The sequence below is a fragment of the Xenopus laevis genome, chromosome 7S (assembly GCF_017654675.1).
Source record: "Xenopus laevis strain J_2021 chromosome 7S, Xenopus_laevis_v10.1, whole genome shotgun sequence".
Lineage (NCBI taxonomy): Eukaryota > Metazoa > Chordata > Amphibia > Anura > Pipidae > Xenopus > Xenopus laevis.
In genome coordinates this window covers 9,891,979-9,916,866 of record NC_054384.1, presented here as the reverse complement: position 1 = coordinate 9,916,866, position 24,888 = coordinate 9,891,979, and the positions used below count along the sequence as shown (strand labels likewise).

General features: G+C 40.4%; 1 protein-coding gene across 1 annotated transcript in view; it reads right to left on the bottom strand.

The window, feature by feature from the left end:
* Positions 1-24,888, bottom strand: part of reep3.S (receptor accessory protein 3 S homeolog) — a 98,582-nt gene that overhangs the window by 6,964 nt on the left and 66,730 nt on the right. Inside the window, exons 5-6 of the mRNA XM_041570865.1 lie at positions 22,052-22,165; positions 4,418-4,556 (exon numbers count right to left, since the gene is read on the bottom strand). Coding sequence (XP_041426799.1) covers positions 4,418-4,556; positions 22,052-22,165 — 253 coding nt within the window. The remainder of the gene's footprint in view (positions 1-4,417; positions 4,557-22,051; positions 22,166-24,888) is intronic.

Here is a 24,888-nt window from a genome sequence, read left to right as displayed (position 1 = left end):
AGGCCAATGTCATGTTCAGGGTTCTTTAAGGCACTTTAAACTTTAGTATCCTAAAAACATAAGTGTTAAAGCCCCAGTAACAGCCCCTAAAAACTAGCAATGAAATTGCCCAACAAGCACTTTTTCCTGGTACTTGTATGAATCGGTCGGCTTACTTTCCAGCCTCGCTTTATGGCAAAAGTGGTCAGGCTCAGTTAACCTTTAAATCTAAAAGGTTCACTTACACTATTGATGACGGGAGAGGAGTCGGTTTAATACAGTTATGGGAGTAGATGGATAACTGCTCTGGCCTGGGGCAAAACAAACAAACCGTTTTACTTTACATTAGTATAAGGCAGATGCTGGCAGGCAGGCTTGTATTGGAATTGGGAGAGTTCCTGAGCAATTCCAGGACATTATTATATTATCAGCAGTGCTTCTGTTTCATATAAATAGAGCCTTGTCTAAATGACAAGTCTTTTCTTTGCACACTTTCTTGGTTATTAAAGTGTGAGCATTGCAAAGCTAAATTCCCTACATTTTCACTAGGTGGCGCACTCAATCTTCAGTTTAAAGTCCTCAATATCAGCCTTGCAGGGCCGCTGATGCCGACATCTGGATTACATTCTGCTCTGCTTCCTGCCTCTACTCAAAACAAACCATTGTACGTTGCATCTAAGAAGCACACAGATTATTACGAACTGCCCTGGATTACAGCATCCACATGACTTCTTGTTGGCAAGAAAATAACCACAGGGGTGAAGGTACAGATTTACTGTGGATAAGACATTGTTTCATCAACTCGCTATGATTTTATCAGAAAGATAAATACAGTTACTAAAAATAAGATTTATTCCACATTATTAGCATTCACTCTTATGACCAACACTGATTCCTGTCACCTACTTGTGGATTGGGCAGTGTTGTCTAACCATTTCCATATAGGAGGCCAATTGTTGGGTATACTGTGTGTTTGGGGGCAAGATTATGATGTTATTAGAGTGGGGCTGTTGAGCAGTTTGGGGGCTATAGAAGTGTTCTCAAGGCAACATCTGGCTTTGGAGCTCCAGTTGGGCAGATCTGACCCAAGACTAAACTGAACACAATAGATCCATGAAGGGCTATGTTTATTTAGCAGATAAAAGTTGGCCGAACGCAGCGAAGCAGACAGCAAACACAATGTAGGATTTCTGCTTCAACAAATGGAATGAATTACAAAATACAGAACTTCAAAGGAATCATTTTCTGTTGCTACTTGCCCTTTACGAGTGATCTGTTATATGAACCACCACGAGGCCACAATGAGAGGTCAGCTAATTAAATACTGTAATGTCTAAGTGGTCTCTGGGGATCCTCCAAAAAACTTAGAGGGGTCAAAGCAGTGTCTTAAAGGGTCTGTAACGTCAAGAATGAAAGAGTTTTTCTTGCATTTAAAGAAGAACAAAAGGTATCGATATGTTAGTTACCCTAGAGAGGTCCCCTTCACCCATCCCACATTGCAAACCCCCCCCCCATGCTTTCCTTAGCTGTATATAAAAATCAGAGCGGTGCAGTGCAAATATTCTTTCATGCACTTGGTGCACTTTTCCCAGTGATCTTGTTCCATGAGTATATCTAGATGAATTCAATATGAACCTGGCTGTAACTGGACATGCTCCTGGTTGGTGATTGCTTGGAAGTGGCGCAACCAATGGCCTACGCCAACATCACTGTGAATTTATTGAACAGGGAACGGTAAGAATACTGAAGGGGGTCCTGATAATGAAATGCTATGGGGCCCCATGAGCTTCATCATTCATTAATTACGTTGCTCTTTAGTGCTTTTGTGGAGATATCTAGTCTAGTGATGAGCAGGTCAGAAATTTTCCAACCCAAGCCTAACTCACTGTTCCAAACCATAGACCAAAGGCCTCTTCTACTTTATGACCTACCAACTTCCCTCTGATGACAACATGGCCAAGATCAGCCACCAAAAGCAAGGGATTGCCTTTATTTAATAACCAAAGCAGGGGTTTCTGCTTCAAGTCTAAATAGGCAACTGCCCCAAACCCACTGGTTTTGACATCTGCCTGTTACGAATTTCTTTGGCTAAAGGTGGCCATACACGGGCAGATAAAGCTGCCGATAACGGTCCTTTAGACTCTGGCTAGGATATCGATTACGAAGGTTTAATTTTTCCATCGACTGACACGTCGGAGCCCATTGCTCCTCACTATAATCCGATCGTTCAGCCCTTGGGCCGAATGTTCGGATTACCCCTGCCGTTGGTGGGCATATCAGGTACGGTCCGCTCATTTGGCAAAGTCGGCAGACGAGTGGACCTCTTTTTGTATGGCCAGCTTTAAGACTGCATAAGTCTATAGATACATTCCTGTCCAGACAGATGAACATAGGTCCCCACTGGTATACAATCATTAGCCTGGGGCCAAAGCGATCAGTTGGACACTGCCACCCAGGTGGTAAATATTCCGTTGATCCTGCATATAATTAGCAGGGTTACATAACAATAAAACTCATTAAAAATTAAATATTGTACTGCAGGAACGCCAAATAGGGGATGCCGGGAAGTGTAAATCACCAGGCGTTTCATATTCCTGTTGCACCGTATAATTACATTTCCTCTTCACGTAGAGAAAGTCATTATGTATTGTAGTCAGGCTTCCTCAGTGCTGAATAATTCCCAGACTACCTTGGCAGAAATCTTTTTATCTTCCATTTGTGTACATGGCACAAAGGCTTATGAATTCATATCTTTCAAACGGCGTCCTATCAAAGGGAGCCTTATTAAATATTCTATCCGTGCTTTTATCGAAGAGAGGAAATTAACCAAACCATTCAGCATGCTGCTTGCAAGGTGTTTGAAACAGGGTTACTATGGATCACTGGTCAGTATGGCCCCCCACACTCATAAGCTCCTCTGTTAACTCTCTCTGCTCTAGCAATATTCTGCCAGCCCCTTAAAGGATTCAGTTATGATTTTTATGATGTCGTTTTTATTTCTAAATTACACTATTTACACTGCAAATAATTCACTCTACAATACAAAATTTAATTCCTGAACCAGTAGGTGTATTTTTTTTTTAGTAATATTAGTGTGTAGGTGCATCTCAGGTCATTTTGCCTGGTCATGTGCTTTCAGAAAGAGCCAGCATTTTAGGATGGAACTGCTTTCTGGCAGGCTGTTGCTTCTACTGCTTAATGTAACTGAATGTGTCACAGTGGGACCTGGATTTTTCTATTGAGTGCTGTTCTTAGATCTATCAGGCAACTGTTATCTTGTGTTAGTAAGCTGCTATCTGATTAACTCCCCATTGTTCTGTTATCACTTAAATTTGCAATACAGCAGTCAAGAGTGACTGAAGTTTATCAGAGCACAATTGACATGACTGGGGACAGCTAGAAAACTGACAATATGTCTAGCCCCATGTCAGATTTCAAAATTGAATATAAAAAAAATCTGTTTGCTCTTTTGAGAAATGGATTTCAGTGCAGAATTCTGCTGGAGCAGCACTTTTAATTGATATGTTTGAAAAAAACATTATATTTCCCATGACAGTATCCCTTTGAAGTATGTAATATGTATGCAGGGCATGACAACAAGGACCACACATGTTTAAAAGGAAGTAAGGGTTTGTCTTCTCAAGTAGAATAATGTGTTTGAAAGATGCATTGTTACATACTCACAAAGCAGTTAACGTTTTACTATTTTCAATTACCAACAGAGGTCACTGTTTCATAAAAGTTCTCAAAGGCATTATCTCTCCTGAGCTGCTTCCAACTTAAACGAATAAACACAAATATGTGGATAAAGGAGGCAACATGTGTAAATTCTATCTAAAGGCACAAAGTGGACAGCAAGGGCAGAGACACACGCTGCTATTTCGGGAGAACGACACAACGACAAATCGATTCTTCTTCAGACGACTACTCTCCCTGAACTGCCTTCCCGGGATGGCACTAAGAACGCTTCATTTTCAGGTGACTTCGGAAAGCCGAAGTGATCCGATTGCCATCCCGCCGGCGATTTACATTCTAGCCGGCGGGAAGACAATTCGTGAAGATTAGTCGCCCGATGAAGAATCGATTTGTCGCTGGGCAACTAATCTCCCGAAATAGCAGCATGTGTCTCTACCCTTAGATCTACTTAGCGTCACTGGTTGGTTATATAATGTTAAACATTCACAATGTATTCTGGGTAAATTGAAGAGAACACAAGACATTTAAATGTATAATCTTTAGGGAAGGGGGAACAAAGGGGATGCAGGAAGGCTTTGCCCAAACCGATGGGACAGTAGGCAAAACTATGATGTCAAATCAACAACTCTACAATTCCCAGTACCCCTCTGCAGGCACTGGATTAGGTTCTACAGATGACTATATAAGAAAAAACACAAGTAGAATTGAGAAGCTACAGGAGGTTGTTCAAGGCTACACTTACCGGAAGAATCACTGACAGATGCTCTTGGTTTCTTTTGGCCATCAGGGAAAAACCGGGTCTCTGCAGTCTCATCCCCCTGCACATCAGTCAGGTCGTGCATGCTGAAACTACGTAGCCTCTCCGTAATAGCGCCTTGGCTCTGTGAAGAGACAAAGTGCGTCCTGGGTTATACAAGGAAACTTGTGTTCACTGCCATATGTGCAAAGTGTATTTATTTTTATTGTTGAGTCAACATCTTCTGCAGAGCCAGACAAATCAACGGAATCAAAACAGTTCAGACCGTTAAAAGATCTCCGATACATAAGCATTAGGCAGAGTGTTTATATTAATGTTGTGTTTAGGAGCGGCGCACACTATATCCTTGGCAGCAGAACACAAGCAGTGTGGTTAGCACGTTGTAGGAGGTAAAGTTATATTGTGCATGGAGACTTCAGTATGCCTTGTGTGGCATTCCTAAGAAAACATCAGCAGGAATAACAACTATGCGTTTCACCTCAGAAAGTGACTTGGGAAGTAGATGTGGTGGGCCTCCGAAATGGGCAAGGGTCTCCACAGTAGCAGCCAAGTTCTACACGCATGGAGAACTCCAACTTCGCCCCAATAAGTGCAGCAAAAGTCTAAGCATGAGCAAAACCTCCAGTTTTACACAAACCCTCCCAATGGGTAAGATAAGCATCATTCATCCAATCCCGGCACCCCAGGACTACAAACTCCATGTAAGACTTGGTCACTGTATCACCAGTGTTCCCAAGATCCTCTGCATGTTCCATATATTTCCACACTTTCAAAAAGCTTGAGATGCCATGCTTAGGGGCTTTAAATGCTTACGGACTGGAAGAAGACAAAAACTAGATATGTATAAATATAAAATGTCCAGTTTCTGCAATACAAGAGGACATTCAGGATCAAGGGCAAGATCCAGGGCCAATGGGGAGTATGAAGCTGCAGATCTAGGAGCCTTTGCAAAAACAAACCCATGACTAAGACCTGGAAGCCCAGACACAGGTTGCGAAGGACTGGATTATCATTGATTTTATCTCTGCAGAGAATGAATTTGCTTTATTATCTCTTGGCATGTCAGCCTCCTTGCATGGTCAATTTTGGAAGAGTGCCTTGCAATCCTATTAGGACACAGTCTGTCCTAAGTGCAGTATATTCCAATGTTCCTTCATAGTGAATGGAAAGGGTATCACCATATGTATATAGGACACAGTTCAATCTAACTTATAACCAAATCCTCTCCTTGAGACCATATTCCTAAAATAAATGGATGAATGCCGTCTGACCACCTATGTGGATATAGGAAGTTCACAATGCCCAACTGTTTGGCCTGCGGGACAATTCTATAGATACCTCTTAATCGGGGGCCTTAAGAGTCATTATGCCACAGTTACTACTGGTAGTCAAAGATCATAAATTTAAACCAGTGACATGAATTGGGAAACATGCTTGAGGCCTTTCCACTTTCTCTGTAATCTTGCAAGGAACATATGTAAGAATCAAGAAAGAACAAAAAAAAGTTGAGCCCCAAAGAGCTGATGGCTAACTAACTTAAAAGGGACCATGATCCCAAACAATCAGACAAAAGCACTAGTAGGTGGTTCCACCCGGAAATACTGTACATAGGCAGGTTTAACATTGTATGAAAGGGTCAGGGATGAAAGAAGATTTTTTTTTGGGCCGGGAGGGCTTCAGGATCCTGGCATTTCAGGTCTGTGGGGGAAGCTGGAGGTAGGAAAAGCCTTGCTGGGAGTTTAGTAAAGGGGAAACTGACAAGGCATTGGCTTGATAACAGAAAAAGGCAAGACATAGAATTCATTTGGGTGAAACCAAGATAGTGCAAGGCCATTAACTTTGTGCTGACATTCCACAGGAAGAGGTAGAAGTTATGATGTGAGAAGTCAAGGTTAAGATGGGTCAATACAGCATCTGAAATCCAATAACATCCAAGCTGGAGGGTGGGGGGGAGACAGAAAAAAAACACAGCAATAGATTTCCTATAACGTAAGTGGCCTCAGCTCTGAGGCAGGGGGGTTAGTGCAGAGAAACAGATTTGTTATTCATTAGCACCGGCCTGTGAGAAACTAGGTTACAGACCATTGCCTGTCTATTAGGCCAAATGGGCAGCTTTTCATAATAAAAGCATAATACAGCATCCCATCCCTTATTTTATCATCTGCCTTTGATTTGGCCTTAGATAATGCACTGTAGTTTTTTTCTTCATAACCCTCCCAAAATTCTTTTTTTTCTACCATGATCTTTTGCCGTCACGAGAGCTCTTCCATATGCTTAAAAGAAGCCTAGAGACTAAGATCAGAGATAGAACATTTCAATCCAAATAACAATTTAATGAAATGTATCTACAACAGCATTTGTTCCTCAAATAAGCACCTTGTTTAACAGCTTTAATAAAAATGGCTGGCTCTTGCAGGTCTAGTTCTTGTGTAGAATGTACAAGTCAGTGCTGATTTTAAGGGAAACCAGAAAAGGCTTTGTGATAAGCCTCAGCTGAAGAGGGTCCCCCTTGGCGAGGAGGAGACAGAATAAAGTACAAAGCCTTTGGCTGCTGATGGGATGCTACAAGCCCCAGTCTTTTTGAATTATGAGGGGCCTCCTGTTCTATAACCCCAGAAATGTCGAGTCACTTTCCAACTGGCCTAGGATAAGAATGCATAGGAGAACAGGTTTTGGGCTCTCAAAAAGAGACCAACTGCTATATATTCCTATATAAGTTCTTTTGTGGAAAGCCTTTATTTGGCAGCTTCCCTAAACAAAAATGTGACCCACCTCTCCAGCTCCCTGTGTATAAATAAGAGTCTCTCCTTAAGTATTTAAATTAAAGCGACTGACTTGGACATGCAGACGTAGGCCACCCGCTCCATCCACTGAGGGTCCAACACACAGACCGACGGCAAACAACATCCATCAAAACACAACTGAATCGTCTAATACACACTCTGTGTGTGACCAGCTTAAGGGTCTATCAGCGGTTATCATTCCAGACAGAAGTGTAACATACACAGCACCATTTCTAATATCTTCAATCTGGAGTCAGGAGTCACATTAGGAAATCACAGCAGTGCACTGCTCGGGAAGATGCACCAAGCACACATCTGCTCTGAAGGTGACCTTTAAGAAAAGTAATGACATCTATAGCTTATTGTCAGCAACTCCATTAGGGATGGGGGTGGGAGACGGGATCTAAGACAGACAGACACGCAATGATTTCACATACAACTGTCAGTTTCTGTTTTCAGATAAAATCCCACTGGTGTGTCGGCAAAATGTAGAAATACCTGACCATTCAGCCTGCCCGTATAGACATTGTTCTGAACATTCAGGTGATTCTTACTGAAAACAATGGGATGGGGCCATATTTTAGGAACGGAAAGATATCACAATAATGTACATATTGCTACAAGGTTCAGATTGTGAAGACTACAGGACATGTATTATGTATGAAGTTCGTGCTTCATGTAGTACGGCATTTAAAGGAGAAGGAAAGCTACCGAAGCAATAGAATAGATTAGCCACAATAGCGCAAATTATAACACTACATTTTTTTTTGCAAAATTCTTTACCATACCTCAGTAAACAGCTCTAGAAGCTCTCGGTTTGTTTAGAATAGCAACTGCCATATTAGATTGGTGTGACATCACTTCCTGCGCGAGTCTCTCCCTGCTCACTCATAGCTCTGGGCTCAGATTATAGCAGGGAGAGGAAGAGGGAGGGGGAAGGGAGGAGCAAACTGAGCATGCTCAAGCCCTTGCCCTGGAGATTTAAGCTGAAAACAGGAAGTCTGATACAGAAGCCCATGAGTACACAATAGAAGGAAAGAAATGTGGTGTTTCTTTTGACAGAGGACTCAGAGCAGCATTACTTTGAAGATTTACTGGTGTATTTATACAGACCTTTCTGATAAAGCTTACTAAATTTTAGCCCTTCCTTCTCCTTTAAGGCCCTCTTTAACTGGTCATGCCCTCAAAAACATCATCAGCCACGGGCTCCCAAACCATTCTGGGGAATTCAGAGCAAGAGGCTGGTTAGGTAGGGTAGGAACCATTAGCTTAGCCACACAAAGTCTTGGGGGTAAAATATACATTCAACTCTTAATATTTTCATTATAAAAACCTCAAGAGGAAAAATCCCTGACCCTTTAAAGCCCTTGTGGTTCTACAGTGAAGTCCTACAGTGAAGAACTATTCTAAGACTTTTGTCTTAATTACAAATGACTGTTCTTATTGAACTACAAAGCCTAATCAATGTAATTCTTCAAATCCTGAAGGCAATGCCACTAAGGCGAAGGATTCTGCACGTGAAGCAGAACAAAATGTTTCCGATAGCTCGCTAATATACCGCAAATCCATATATTTGGGATTTATTTCTTTTTAAGCAGTTTTGCCCAAAGTAATAAATCTTTATGATGTAGCCTTTTTCAAACGGATTTCGAAATCAGATTTAATTTGAAATAAAGATACGGTCTGGTGGCAGAGGGAAAGATTTAGCTCCCAGCAGACGATCTTCATGACCTTAAAAGACCTCCGCCATTGCAATATACGCTCTTGTTCGATGAGAATGCCATTTCGAAAAGCTTCCCTTTAGCCGAGAAACCTTAGGTTTCATCTCAAAAAGAAATATAATGCCATTTTTGTGTTTAATTATGTATTGCTAATTGGGTCATGGTATAGCAATCTTTTTTTGCAAGTGAAAATACAAAATCAGTCGTCGGATTTAGATTTTATAACAGTGCAGGATTTATCCATCTGGGAGACATTGTAATTCATGAACTCTTTGTATTTAATTTCTGTTTTTACCCGAGCCATTATGTAAGGGGGCACTGTGCCCACATGCTACAAACACACATTATTTTGATGTTTATCTATGTTTATTCATATCAACGGCCCTTCAGCATGAGCTTTTAATGCCTGCCAGTAGGGTTACATTTCTGAAAAATGAATCCAACCTGCAATTTTTACCAGCTTGGACCTGCTTCCTGACCCTCAACTGCCTTATCCGTGACCTGATAACAATTAAACAGAAAGTGCAGTTGCTGCAAACTGGAAGTGAGATCATCAGAAGTAGGTGGAGGCAGAAAAATGACATTTAAAAAATGTATGAAGTTGAAATTTGCAGCCTGCCTAGCCAACAAGCATCCAAAAGTCCTACCATCAACCGACAGGTTAGCTGAATTTTTTGTGGGTAACCCGTGGGTACCTGTCCTGCTGCAAAACTCAGTCTCCCTTAATTACACATTCCTACTAGATTGTCCAATCAAAAGTCTGCATATTCTTTGTGGTTTATGTATCTGTCTGGGACCAATTTATAGGAATATGTACATTTTTAAGTAGCCAAAAAACCCACTACTCAAAAAGTCCTAAAATTAAAACACATAGGTTGCACTGAAACGGTTTGCCTGGAAACATGTTCCATGAAAATTTTCATTCCACTGCTTATCTATTTTGTGTGTGAGGCTCAGAAACCAGCTATAGCCCTCCGATTCGTACCAAAAATGTTATCCATATCTTGTCAAACACAACACATGTCTTTGGAGGTAAATCGCCTTCATTATTTTTTCGATCTTCCCCTTTTAATGAGCACAGACTAATAGAAATTGAAGGTCTACTTCAACCAACTTGATGTATGGACATATCCATGGGGTCAATGCCCCATGAATATAAAGAGAAGTGGGAAGGAGGTTTATGGCTTCTGCGACTGATGAAAAACAGATGGTAGAGGATACATGAGGTTCGGGAAAGAGCAAGCATGTAAAGAATAAACATTAATGTGTCGGTGATGGCGGGTAGAGAAATGCATTCATTTTCCATTGGAGAGAAGTGGGAAAATGCAGTGGAAAACACTGTCTTTCAATAATAAAGTAGGTTTAACTTGAGATATTGCCAAATATATCACTCAAAATTAGAATGCACTTTGAAATAATTTTATAGTTTAGAGGTAATGCTATACTCTATTAAGTTACAACAGAAGAAAATGTTACTTCATGTTTGTTCAAAAAACATGCAGTCAAGGAACTCACCACGAGATCCCAAGGTGGACTCATCGTGAATAAGAGTCATTACGATTATACTTTAGTTATATAGTGCAGTCTGCAGTTAAACAGAGCATTCAAATCCAACAGCCTTGCAATTTCTAGGCTTTGTGGCCACTGCCCAGTTACAGGTGTCCTGCGCGGAGAAGAAGCAAACCTACGGAACCTGCTACTAACTAGAAAGGTGGCAAATGTTTGGACATGAAAAGCCAATGCTTTAAGTAGCAACACCCATAAAAAGTAAAGAAAAAAGGTCTAAGAAAAACAAAATAATTTATGAAGCTGTATCAAAGTGATGCATTCTAGGAAACAAAGTTATGAAACTATGACATCAGTATGATGTCATGCTCAAGTAATGCTGCTGCGAGCTATACAGTGCTGAAATACATCATATCTAGCAGAGACTTTATGCTCTGAATGCCCCTTGGAGAGCAAGACCCAGCAAAAGGCAAAGGATAAATCAATAAGAGCAAGGATTTTCTTTCTTCAAGGTATCTATAAAGCTAAGAAGACAACTGAGAATGAACATCTAGTGAAAAAAAGGCACTATAACTGCAAAAGACCCGTAAAAATGTAAACTGTGATTCCCAACAAACATGATATGGCCAAAATGATATGGTAGAAGGTAGATTCCACTTGCACACACTGGTGCTCCAGAAACCGTGAACCCCTGGTGCACAGTGAGGGAGAAGCCTGAAGAAGGGGTTTTGCCCCGAAACTTTGCATCACACAATACATTTTGCAAGTGTTCGCCCTGCTAGCATTATTCCCTGTGAGCCGGTGAATTTTTTCCTAGTCCAAAATGATATGGTCACATTATTGCCAAACATCTCATTACAAAACCAGGAACATTAATATGAAGTTGGCCCTCTCTTTACTAATTAAACAGCCTTTATCCTCTACTCTTCTGGGGTGGCTTTTCACTAGACATTGGTGGGATTGGCTTCCATTTGTCCACCAGAAGAAAGGAAATGATGTTTGGGATCAGGCCTGGCTCACACGGTTGTTCCACTCAAGTTCTTAATCAATTCTGTATGAACCTTACATTATGCATGTGGGGAATTATTGTGTTTATACAAGACCTTCTCCAAACTGTTGCCAGGAAGCATTGAAGTCATTACATGATCTGGTGGCACCTGGGTCGGCAATGATCGGGGAGTCTTAGGGCAAGGCCAGACGTGGCGTTTTTGCAGCGTTTTTACGTTGCGTTTTTAAAAAAAGAACAGCCAGGTGTAAATACGCATAAACTGCACTACCGCTGAAACCAATGAAAAATGCACTACGCAATTCACACAGAAAGGAAATGATTTATAAATCCCCAACGTTATATGCGAGGATGTACAAGATCTTTTCAGTGGGGTTGGGGGGCCGGATGAAATATGATTGTTTTAGGGCATGATGGGATCTCGATTAAGCAGATGTTAATCAGCTATTCAAGGGTAAGGCCAGACGTGGCATTTTTACTTGCGTTTTTTAAAAAGAACAGCAAGGCGTAAATACGCTACTGAAAGAACACAAGACCGTCAACATGCGTTTTTCAGCACATACGATTATTTTCCCAACATGCACTTCTGGCGTCCTGTGGCTTAAATCCGCCACAGGACGCCAGTATTGGCGCTTTTTAGCAGAAACTCCAATACGTCAAGAAACTACCAAATCAATAGACTCTATGGGATCTGCACGTTTGAAACCACACTTTACGTAAATACACAGCGTATTTTAAATATGGCACGTGCTGAAAAACACATGTTGACGGTCGTGTGTGGTTTCAGTAGCGTATTTACGCCTTGCTGTTCTTTTTTTAAAAACGCAAGTAAAAACGCCACGTCTGGCCTTACCCTTAAATAGCTGATTAACATCTGCTTAATCGAGATCCCATCATGCCCTAAAACAATCATATTTCATCCGGCCCCCCAACCCCACTGAATAGGTCTTGTACATCCTCGCATATAACGTTGGGGTTTTATAAATAAACTATAACAGCAATTCTCACTCCCAGTCGTCAAACAGAATAGTTACGTACAACGATTAAGAACTGCAGGATTCCGCCTGATTACAAAACATTTGTCAAGCTGTTTCCTGAAAAAAAATAGCACTTAGTCCTATTCGGCTTCCCAGTTCCGGAACTCGAATATAATCAATTAATTTTGTTTCTCCAAGAGAGGTTTGGACACACTAGAACGGAGGAAAATAACAGTCTTCTACCTGACATTTAGAGACTAATTTCAGTAATTTGCAAACAAATACATGAGTCATTTTCCAATTACACAGTACCTTTGTTTTGTGCCAGGCACATCAGTGCTGGATTCAGTTCCACAGCCTTTTCACTTGGGAGATATTTTCCACTTATATGTGGAACCTGCCCCTCTCCTGTCTTGTTGTTTTTCTACAGGGTCACGATTGGGATCCCATTGGCTTATTCTACTATAACAAATATCTTTTTTTCATAGTTATTTCTTTTTCTTCAACTGTAAATTGAGTATGGAAATAAAATACTGTATAACCAAAACAGTTGTATAGTTATTTATGTGCTCATATATCAACAGATACTGGGTACCACTTTGGTAAGCAGCCCATAATATAATAGTGGCCCACAAGGTGTCTGCTCTTGGGCCAAGCATCATACCTCTTCCACTTGTGGTCTTCAAATCAAAAACTAGTAAACATGAATTTTGTGTCTTAATTAAAGAGGACAATGGGCACATCTCTGATGCCCAGCACTTCTTAGTGGACTGGATCTACTCTAGATGTTGAAACAGCTGAATTATTCAATAAGAAAAAGTTTAATCTCCAGGAAGTCTAGTCCCAGGGAAGACATCCTTATGGTTTTTATTTTTAAATGTCATTTTGATACTTTTTAACTCCCTAGTCTTAGTGGTTGCTCGTTTTACTTTTCCTTTCACAACTATTAACCTAGAAGGAGTTTAGGGCAGAGGCACACACTGTGATTCGGGTAGATTAGGCACCCCGCGACAAATCTCTTCTTCGGGCGACTAATCTCACCAAACTGCCTCCCCTTTCTTCCCGCCAGGCTAGAATGAAAATCCCCGGCGGGATGGCACTTGGATCACTTTGTTTTCCAAAGTCGCCCGAAGTTTCCTCGTGAGGCAACTTCGAAAAATGAAGCGCTACGAGTGCCATCCCACTGGCGATTTACATTCTAGCTGACGGAAAGGCCGTTCTAGTTGCCCCGAAGAAGAGGTGATTTGACGCCGGGCAACTAATCTCCCCGAATCACAGCGTGTCTGCCCTTATAGGTTGAAGTTAGTGGACAGGTGCTTTTTTTTTTCCAACTAATTTACAAGTTGGAGCTACCACTTTGTATACCTTGGGGAGAGGAGTTATCCATTCAATTCAACAGAACGGCAGCATCTATTTAGGACCACTAGAGGCACTGTTCCTTTGAAATTGAAAGAGAACACCTCATCTGAGACAAGAATAAAAATACTTACAAAATCCTTATGTGTAATACGAAGTTTAGACATGAACATTTATACCAGTCCACGTTAATAGGAAATTATATTATTTCATATGGCAGAAGTTTTACTAGATGGCCATTATCATATACAGTACATATGTATTTTTTCCAAGTTTATTTGTGTGATCTTATTATAAATTTCGCCAGACTCAAAAATTTGTTGCACGTCACAAATGTGTCCCGCAATTTGTCCCATAGACCTCAATGCATTTTGCACAAATTTTTGTCGAAATGGGTCAGATTCGCCCATCACTAATTATACAGGTATGGGAGCTGTTATCCAGAATGCTCGGGACCTGGGGTATTCTGGATAACGGATCTTTCTGTAATTTGGGTCTTCATGCCTTACGTTTACTAGAAATTCATGTAAACATTAAATAAACCCAATAGGCTGGTTTTGCTTCCAATAAGGATTAATTATATCTTAGTTGGGATCAAGTACAATGTACTGTTTTATTATTACAGAGAAAAAGGAAATCATTTTTAAAAATTTGGATTATATGGATAAAATGGAGTCTATGGGAGACAGCCATTCCATAATTCGGAGCTTTCTGGTTATCGGGTTTCCGGGATCCTATACCTGTACCAGCAAGTTGAATTATCCTGCTGTTGATTTGTTTCTACTCATCTTATGTTTGGAAGCGAGCCATATTATTTATATGTATAAACAGTGCACCAATCAGGACAATGTTCTACCCTTCCCTACACATTCAGGAGCCAGAAATAAGATTAAGGGGGTACACATGCTTCCTGGCATCTGAAGTTTTTCAAGATTGCTGGGCAGGAGTTTTAAAAGTCACCAGATAAAACTCTGCCTGGCAAAACTTCATAAAACATAATATTCAAGCTCTTGATGGCTACTCCAAAGTCTTATCGCCCAACTAATAAGCTGAGATGAAAAAAAACCAAAACGAGCTCTAGGACAAGATCAAAACCACCTTGAAGGTAACTTTACAAGCAAAAAGGACTCATGTCTCAGCATCCATTATATTCAGAGAGAATTAAGAGCACACTTGACTCACAGCTGTGCACGTCCTTGTTCTGTTTTGCTCTTGATTTAGAGGATCTAAGTGTTGCCTTCATACAGGACAAGATCAAGAAAACATGAAGTCAAATACCAGACAGCCCAGAAAAAGCTTCCTAAAATGCTGTACTGCCAATAAAAGCCCCATCTATTGTTCGGACAGAAACGGTAAACAACATTTGTTCTTTCTAGAGTACCTAGATGAAAACGTGGGTCAATGGCTGATAAGCAGTTTCCGTATAATAAATCTGTATATGTGGTAATTTCAATAGCCCGTCTATTTGCTTCTGCAATGAATATGAACTTGCCCAAGTAAAAAAAAAAACCCCAGAAAATGTGAAATGTCAAATCACGAAAAAAAAGCATGAAAGTTAATGTAGAAGAGGCTTCCCTAAAAAGAAGAGAGCAGTACATTATACAGAACACTGTTATAAGAAAAGGCGTGCAAACGCTATATTTAATGTAGTCGTTTAAGGAACAGTTACCTTCACTTGATTGAGGAGAAGAGTAGACAGATGGCAGATTGGAAAGTTTGATAGAATTAGCCAAGGGCAGCAAGAAGGGAAAAAGAGAGAGAGAGGGAGAAATTATTTATTCCAAGGGCAGCACCACTCCTTATCTGCTTAATGCAGAACATATATCATATAACAAAGTCGCCGCACTTGTAAGTGTTGATTCATGCAGTCATGTAATTATATATATCAAATCTTTATTCAACGTTTTTGCTTTACTACAAGCCTTCTTAAGGATTCCTGAAGAATTGCTAGTTGTGAGGTTAAACATTGAATAAGCACTAAATTGTTTTTATATTGATTGCTCTGATAAGGAAACTTGCATGTGGCCTCTGTTGGACGAAACAGAAACAGTGGTAAGCCTTCAGGGTCAGGGCACACGCTCAGATTCGGGGAGATTAGTTGACCGGCGACAAATCTCCTCTTCTTCGGGGCGACTAATCTCCCTGAACTGCCTTCCTCAGGCTAGAATGTAAATCACTGGCGAGATGGCACTCTGTTTTGTTTTCCGAAGTCGCCCGAAGTTTACACGTGAGGCAACTTCGGGCTGATTTAGAAAACAAAGCGCTCCGAGTGCCATCCTGTCTGTGATTTACATTCTAGCCGACGGGAGGCAGTTCAGGCAGATTAGTTGCCCCGAAGAAGAGATTTACCGTCGGGCGACTAATCTACTTGAATCTGAGCTTGTGCCCTGAACCTTCAAAAGTGTACATTTAAACAAAGGAAACAGAGGATTACTATTGTTTACTAAACACCCAAAGCCACATATTTCAAGTACTGTTTCCTAAGCCCATATACGCGAGATTGTAGCTTCTATGGCATCAACATACAAGGACCAAGAGTGCTTCAAAATGGAGCGCAGAGACCTGCCACAATTGGTTGAGGAACAAGGACATGATGTAAAATGCAAATAAATGGTGCACTACACCCATTCTTTGTGCCCTCCTATCCTGCTGGTAAACAAGCCCTGATGTCACCCAAAAAAAGGTCAATGGTACGGTCTTGGGGGAGCATAAAAATCCCTTGAAGAAGTATAGCTGCCAATGTCTCCAGTTACACAGCCTTGAATAAAATCTTTTAGAGAGAATAGCTTTGAAGACCTAAGAATTGTCATCAATATAACCATATCCCAAACATGCCATGCCAGTTAGTAGCTAGTGCATGCTGGGAGTCACAGTTCAAAGACATCTGCCGAAACAAGATGGAGATCCCTTCTGAATATGAAAAGCACTTGAGGTCTACAAAGCTGCCATTTTTATTTATGTGCAGGCTGAAAACATTCAACATTTTCTGTACAGAGTTGGCAATATTAGAAAACTATAGTTGTTTCTACTCTTGGCAGTAGAAAGAACGTTAATGCCAGAATAACATACGCAAAATGTCTCTGAGATGTTGCTGAGATATAGTCTTGGCCTGGATCACGCTATATAATATCTTCAGTTTACAACAAACAATGCTGGCCACACATAACTTGATATAATGGACAACTGACTGCATTGCTTGGTGTGTGTGTTGTAATACAGGTCTTCAGACCCACGCCAGCCCTAGAGATGAACTTGAAAAAGAAAAAAGGGAGGAAAAAAGTTGGTCCTTTTTAGTCCTGTAGCTCCTGCTTCAGTCTCTCAACTGTAATATTCCTTCACAAATAAAAACGGATCAGCGCCTCTGGCAACGGAGAGAACAAAACAACAAAAAGCACAATATAATGTAGTCTTTTCAAAATAATCTTAGTGTGGTAATACTAAAAACCTTAGTATGGTAAAACATATAAGATCTTTTAGCATGGAATGGCGAGTCTATTTACAGATTGGAACTGCGATAATATGTTTAACATCAGGAAATGCATAAAAATATTTGTGATGCTTTGATAATATTTGTGAATAGTCAACCGTAATCCCCCGGGACTTATTTGAGGGAAAGGAGGCAAAGCACTTTTTGGAACATATGCTTCAGTTTTAGTCTTTGGTTGCCCGTGGCGTGAACAGTAGAAGAAGCCGGAACATCCTTTTCTGACAGCGAGTTGAACTGCATAGTCGAACCCAAAGTAATGAAAAGCGGAAGGGTTACCATAGCAACGAGCCGAGAACGGCTTTTTAAAGGAACTACGTGCTACACGCCCTATACCTCTGAGGAAGCTGATTGAAGCAGCGAAACGCATCAGGCAGAGGAGATGGAACGACAAGCTGCAGGTAAGGAGAGGGGGATGCCGCAATACTTCTATCCCGGATCCAACCCTGCCAGAAAGCTTGCTTATGGGTGTATTTGTAAATGGGAAAGAAATGTAAGTGAAACATTTTTATATATTTTTAAAAGTTTTTATTAAAACAATATTACACTATAGAAGCCGTGTTTTCTATGTGGGAGCATATGAAGTGACGGTGGAAGAAGGGAGCTCAAAGATCACAATTTTTAGACTACTATCTTGTAAGTAGGCACTTTAACTCTGGTGGAGAAATCACGCAAGCATGAATAAAGGATCTAATGGTCGTCTAAGGGGAAAGCACACGGGATATCCTATCGTAGTCTGAAAGAGTCAAACAATATTTAAAGGGGAAATAATAGAATATATCACTATTTCCCTACATGGGGGGCACATTTACTATAGGTTGAATATTAAAGGGTAATTAACCCTCGATATTCGACCGTCGAAGTAAAATCCTTCAACTTCGAATATCGAAGTTGATGCATTTACCGCATTTTCTTCGATCGAAGGAAAAATCGTTTGATCGAACGATTAAATCCTTCGAATCGAACGATTCAAAGGATTTTAATCCATCGATCCAACGATTTTCCTTCGATCAAAAAAAGCTAGGAAAGCCTATGGGGACCTTCCCCATAGGCTAAAATTGGTGCTCGGTAGGTTTTAGGTGGCCAAGTAGGTGGTCGAAGTTTTTTTTTTTTTTTTTAAAGAGACAGTACTTCGGCTATCGAATGGTCAAACGATTTTTAGTTCGAATCGTTCGATTCTAAGTCGTAGTCGAAGGTCGAAGTAGCCAATTCGATGGTCAAAGTAGCCAAAAAAATTTGAAGTATTTTTTTATTCTAATCCTTCACTCGAGCTAAGTAAATGTGCCCTATGGTGTCTAATTGGATTAATTTGAAAATACTACATTATTATTGTGCTTTTTATTTTTGTTGTTTTGTTCTCTCCGTTGCCAGAGGAGCCGATACATTTTTATTTATGAACTAGTGATGAACTTGTCTGGCCTGTCTTAAAAACAAGATATGGTAGGACCTGTCTTGAGATCCAATTATTTCAGGAGGATGAAAGACCAGATTATTTCGTTTGGCAGCAGCATTAGAGACATGGACGATGGAGAAATCTCTGAAATAAATGGATATTCTAGCAGCATAGCCAAACCCCAGAGGGCATATTTGTTTTCAGTCCAAAAGCAAAGGCGAAGAACCTATGTGCCTCTGATACTGCCTGCCTTTACGGAATGCACATATGTCCTGTGCGGCTTGCCATACATTCACCCCGCTGCAGGAATATTTTGGAGGTTATTTACTAAACTCTGAATGCAAAAATCACGAATAATTTGTGATTTTTTTTTTATAAAATCTGACTTTTAAAAAATCACGAATTGTTCAGAATTTATTAAACCCTGAGGATGGAAAAGTCCGAATCAGAAAATCCGGCATCTCAGACCTGTGGAGGTTGCACATAAGTCAATAGGAGAAGTCTCAATGATTTTTTGATGTGCGCTGGGTTTCGTGCAATACCCCGCAGTTTTCAGGCAAAAAACTGAGCTTTTGGGTGAAAAATTAGAAAAAATAACGAAAAGCCAAAAAACATTGATTTTTTTCCTGCAAAGCAAATTTTCGGGAAAATGTAATAATAAATAAGCGGAAAAAACCCGATCGGATTTGATCGGAGTTTGTAGTAGAAAATATTGAGACAAATTCGAACTTTGATAAATAACCCCCTTACAGCAGAGCAAACTTAGGTGTTGCACTTTCATGGTGGCACAAAACTCCAAGGGTTGCAGAAAGGGTCCATAACATGTACATTGCGAACACCCTCTTCCATGTATGGCTAGTTAAGAAAATAAAGACTAAGCCTTTTTTCAGAAATAAAAGAAGAAACACATTTTTATGTCAATGTCTGGGGGAAAACATGGAACCATAATACTTTTATATAATTTTATGAAAACGGAGCCTCTTATGTGACTGAAAACCATACAACACCTCACTAAACAGTAAAACAAATTTATTAAAAACAATAAAATTACATGATGACAACGCCCCTTTAAAAGCTTTGGGTTGGGTTTTTTGGCCTTTCGTTATAACATTAACAAGATTTTTTTATACTTAAAAAGGCATTTTAATAGAATAAAAGCGTCTGCCAAACTGACTGTTAACAACAGTTCCACATGAAAGAGGTTGGCTCGCATTAATATAAATATCTACAACTCTGTAAATACAGAAAAAAACGAGACTCGGGCAAGTTAAATGTGGTCCTCAAAAAATGTCAGGCATATTATAAATATATTAATCTGTAAGGTTATGGGACAGTCAAAGCCTGCATTCAACGTGCCCAATGAACAGGCCGTGAATGTTTATGGTCAATTGTTTTAATTGGCTAATGTTTGGAAATACTTATTGGGAAACTAATGTGAAAACGCAAAGTAAGATCAGTTTCTGATCTGTTTTTATTTAATAACGGAGCAATGTAAAAGCAGGAGGTACACCAGCCCTGACTTGTTTCCACTAAATTTTCTAAAGGGCAACAATGACATCCTGGAGTTAAAACCTCACACTAATTGTAACCACTTAATACAGACCCCATGACAAGGACCATCTCTGAAAGCTCAAGCTCTGAGAAGGTCTGCTACAGAGGAGGACGGCACTGAGGAAGACAGGCACTGGGTAAAACTATGGGATACAAATGATGAGCTGCTTGGGTAAAGCTACCCATAAACGGGCTGATATCAACTGCCAACAGTATAAATTGGCAGCTTATTTGGCAGTGTCTTGGACCCCTCTTATGGGCTTCCACGAATGATATCTGGCGAAAATCAGACAGATGTCGATCACCCATCTTTAAAATGTTGTTGGATCGAGGACCACAAGCAAAGCGTCTGCATTCTCGTCACTGTGACCCTATCGTTAGGCCCTATCGCCAACCTCAAGGTGGGCATATCGGGAAGAGATCCGCTCATTTAGCGACCTCGCCAAACAAGTGGATCTCTACATGTACAGCCACCTTAAGACAATGGCCTCAGAAGGACTGACTAAGAGGTCAAGATTATAGGCTAAAAATGATTGGCTCCTTGGATTAGACTGAAGGAAAGACTATGGGCTTAGAGGGACTGACTCAGTGGATAAGTGTTTTGGCAAAGGACTGTCTTAGAAAGACTATGGGCTAAGAAGCACTGACTGTAGGTAACACCACAGGCTCAGAAGGATTTTGTTTTTAAAACTATGCGCTAAGAAGCACTGACTATGTGGGTAAGAGTATGGGTTCATACTCATATATAATACTACTAATTCTGTACTTCAAATTCAGAACTGAAAAGAATTAGTTCAGTAGAAAACTGTGGACTGTAAGAAATAGCTCATTAGTTAATAAATAGACTCAGCAGTGTCTGACTTAAGCTGGCCATAGACGCAAAGATCCGATCGTACGAATTGTGGATTTGTACGATTTTCGGACCATGTGTGGAGAGTCCCGACATTTTTCGTCCGTCGGAGATCGGTCGTTTGGTCGATCGGACAGGTTAGAAAATTTCTGTCGCCTGCCGATAATATCTCTGCGTGTATTGCCGATCGTACGATTTTCAGAGGGAGACTGTCACTAGTGTTGTCAGACATAAGTATCGTACGATTGCTGTCAGGGGCAGAACATTGGGTGATCTGTTCTTATTTGATCGGAATGGTAAAGACTTTGATCTGAATGGTTAGTGGAGGGTCGGGAGATGGGAAAGTCCGATCGTACGTTGATTCGTACGATCGGATCTTTGCGTCTATGGCCAGCTTTACTGACCATGGGCTGAGTAGATAAGACTATAGGCTGAGAAGTACTGTGTTGGAAGGTTCTTCAATACCCATAATGGAAGCCCATGCGCAGAGAAGAACCGTCTCAGATGCAGAAATCTGAATCCGTAGGTAAGACTAGATTAAGATGGCCCAGCTTAATGCATATAACTTTGGAGTGAGAATAACTTACTCAGTGGGTCATAGTACTGGCTGACATGGATAGTAAGACTTTGGGATAAAAAGAACTGTCTGATATGTATAAGGATGACCTCATTTAACATAACTGCTTAACTTAAAACCAGTCCAACACATCATTTTCTGGGAATGCAGAATTGCCAGGGGATGAGCCACCAAAATCTCAAAACAGACGACCAGAACAACGTAATAAATAAATGCAGGACTGGGAATTAAATATCCAATTAAATCTTATAATACATATGCATTTACTTCATACCTCCACCCCTAGGTCAGGAAAAATCATCAACCAAAATGGCAGCTCTGGGATTATATGAAATCTTACAATCTTTCATGAAAAATATACATTTTGTGTTCACTTCTCCTTTAAGCATGATAAATTAGTAGAATATCATTTTACCTTTACAGCAGCAGTCACGGCAGCGTTAGCAGCTAAATTCAACCCTTGCTTGCCAAAGTTCACCATCGTCTCATAGCCCTTTTCCTTGGCTTGCACAATATAGTCATCAATCTCCTGTTGAAACATAACAAGGATCATCTGTTGTTACACACAGGCATATAAAATATATATAAGCATGTGCGCAACATAAAACAAGTGGCTAGCACAAGCCACCAACAAAGAGAACTGATGCAACGGATACATGTGTCACTTTGGATTTCAGGCCAAGTCTCGGGCGTTGACAATCTGCCATGCCTGGGTATTAATTTATTAAAGCAGCCGCTCATATTTAAACTAACGTGACAAACCGTGCATGGAGTTGTTTTTTATTTCAGCATGAATTAATAGAGTTTTAGTACAAATTAAATGGAAAAATAAATATTTCCATAATATGGAGCACCGTGCTTTAAAAGTTGAGGCTAGGAAAGATCAGCCTGGTGGAAAGAATGATCTGGGACCTGGGCCCCCTTTTTATTTAAGCATGGAATTAAGAGTTTCAGTATGGAATTAAGAGTTTCAGTACTAATCAAATGGAAATTCTGGAAAGCTTGGGGCCTGGGGTTTACTTGATAGATCTTTCCATAATATGGACCACCATGCATTAAACGTTGAAGCTAGGAAGGGCTGGAAAGATCAGCCTGGTGGAGAGAAAATCTGGTGTTAGGTACCGAGGCCTATATCCACCATTTTTACCTCCTGGGGCCTGCTATCTGCATCCATATCTCCTACCTGAAGGCCACCATGAAACTAAAGTTGGCTTTGATATCAAGGCAAAACATGGGACATCATCATAAGACATCATCATTTAAAAGACATCATAACACATGGGTTGAAAAATAAGGAGTATAATTAGCTTATACGGAGACATGTAACCTGCAGAACTGCATCTGTAAGTTCTACCAACCTCTCTTTTAGTCTCCACGAGTCTTAAACTTATGAAACCACTGCTGCAGATCTACAACAACCACTGTCTTAGTAATGCTAAGAAAGGGAGACAAGCCAGACGCGTTTGTGCATGTATAATACACATACTGAGACTATGAGTAAGTGCCCTATACAGACAAAATGAAAGCACCCTTGGTTACACTGTCCTTCACCATGACAATTTGCCTTTTTACTAAAACAATGCATGTCCAACAAAAACCCTATTTATTGAACTCATGTTGAGCGCAGCTCTATGAAAAATCTATTTTTTTTTCAGCTTGAACCACTGGAATCACTTTCTGCAAAAACATCCACTAGAAAGATAGACTATCCAATGAAAGAAAAGATGATCTTTGGATACAAAAAGTTTTTCTTTTCATCTCCAGCACCTGCACAAAGGGGAAAAAAGCCAAGGCATTAAAATAAACAAGGCAACTGTTCAGCTGCTAAGAGAAAGCAAGTGCACCAGTACGGAAGTTTGGGAGTATCGTCTGCTGGATCCCAGAGCCTTTCTGTGGCCCACACATTACATTGAGATGTTAAAGGGGGACATTGTGAAACTGAGGGAATACATTACCACCAGGGCTCACAAAGAACATAATATGGGCTCTCTCTCTCTCTCTGACAAAAATGAATATCAGCAAAGAGATTTTGAAAGATAGGTGGACCTCTGGCATTCTGTAATACTGATGATACATTTAATACTAATGTGTCGGGCAGTTTTTGCTCACCTACCAACATTCCAAATGCCCCTATATTAGTGAAAAAATCCTTAAGCTCAGGAAAAAACTTAAGTATACCAAGTTTAGAGCAGATAAGGGGTGTAACTGAGAAAAAGTGAGTATGGTCTAAGTCAGACTTTTCCAAATTGGTTAGCCCCTCTGGGTGGCACAGAACTATAGCTGGAGTTCAGCCTAAAGTCTAGTTAGGGTGAGTCTTGAGCAGAATGCCTATTTGTTCTAGTAGATACAACTGAAAGCTTAGCTAAGAGTGGGATTTAGTGGGAGCTCTAATTTTCTGTCCTTAATATTATTGAAACTATGGCTGATTGGCTGATCCAACAATGTTCTCCTTCATCTCTAACCCTGTTATGAACTAAGATGGGTCCTCACCACAGAATCAGGGGGCTTGAACCAAGAAACTCTTGACAACTACTGGTCTAAATGGACTGAGGTAGGCCAATCTACCATCTGCCTCTGGTCTGGTCCACACATTCCTCTGAACTCTTGGCATAGCTCTTGTACAGTACTGTTCCCCTGGGGCTTCATTTCCTTTTACAAATAAAGGGCCATGATTTTATTGTAGGATAAGGATCAAGTACACTGCCGATTCAGCTATGCAATTTTCATGATAGAACAGAACCTTCAGCCGAAACTCTGTTTAAACATGAATTCTATTTTTTCAGAGTTGTGATTCAGAAGTCACTTTGATATCCCTGGACCCAGAGGCAGTAAAAGCAAAGGAAAAAAAATCATAAGCACGGTGTGCCCATGTACTATAACCCAAGGCATAAAAATAACTTATGTTTGCTTCTTCTCAATCCAATATTCATATATGTACCTATGCACGCACGCACACACACCCATTCTGTAAGGAAATTATTTTGACTTTTCTTATTAAAGGCTTTATTTTAACTTTGTCTTTGTTGGATGGAAATGTTAAGAAGTGAATGCATAATTATATTTCATTTCGCCTAGATGCTCTGAGCTACAATCTAGCCTAAGATGGCATTGCCCAGGCTGGCCAACCTTCCCATAGTCCACTTATGGTGTCATAACCTCCTGACAAAAAGGTAGAAGAGGTCAAGGCCTTGTGGCCATGGAGTATTGTATGAAGTCCTATGGTGAATCTGTGTCAATAATCCATGTCTCTAG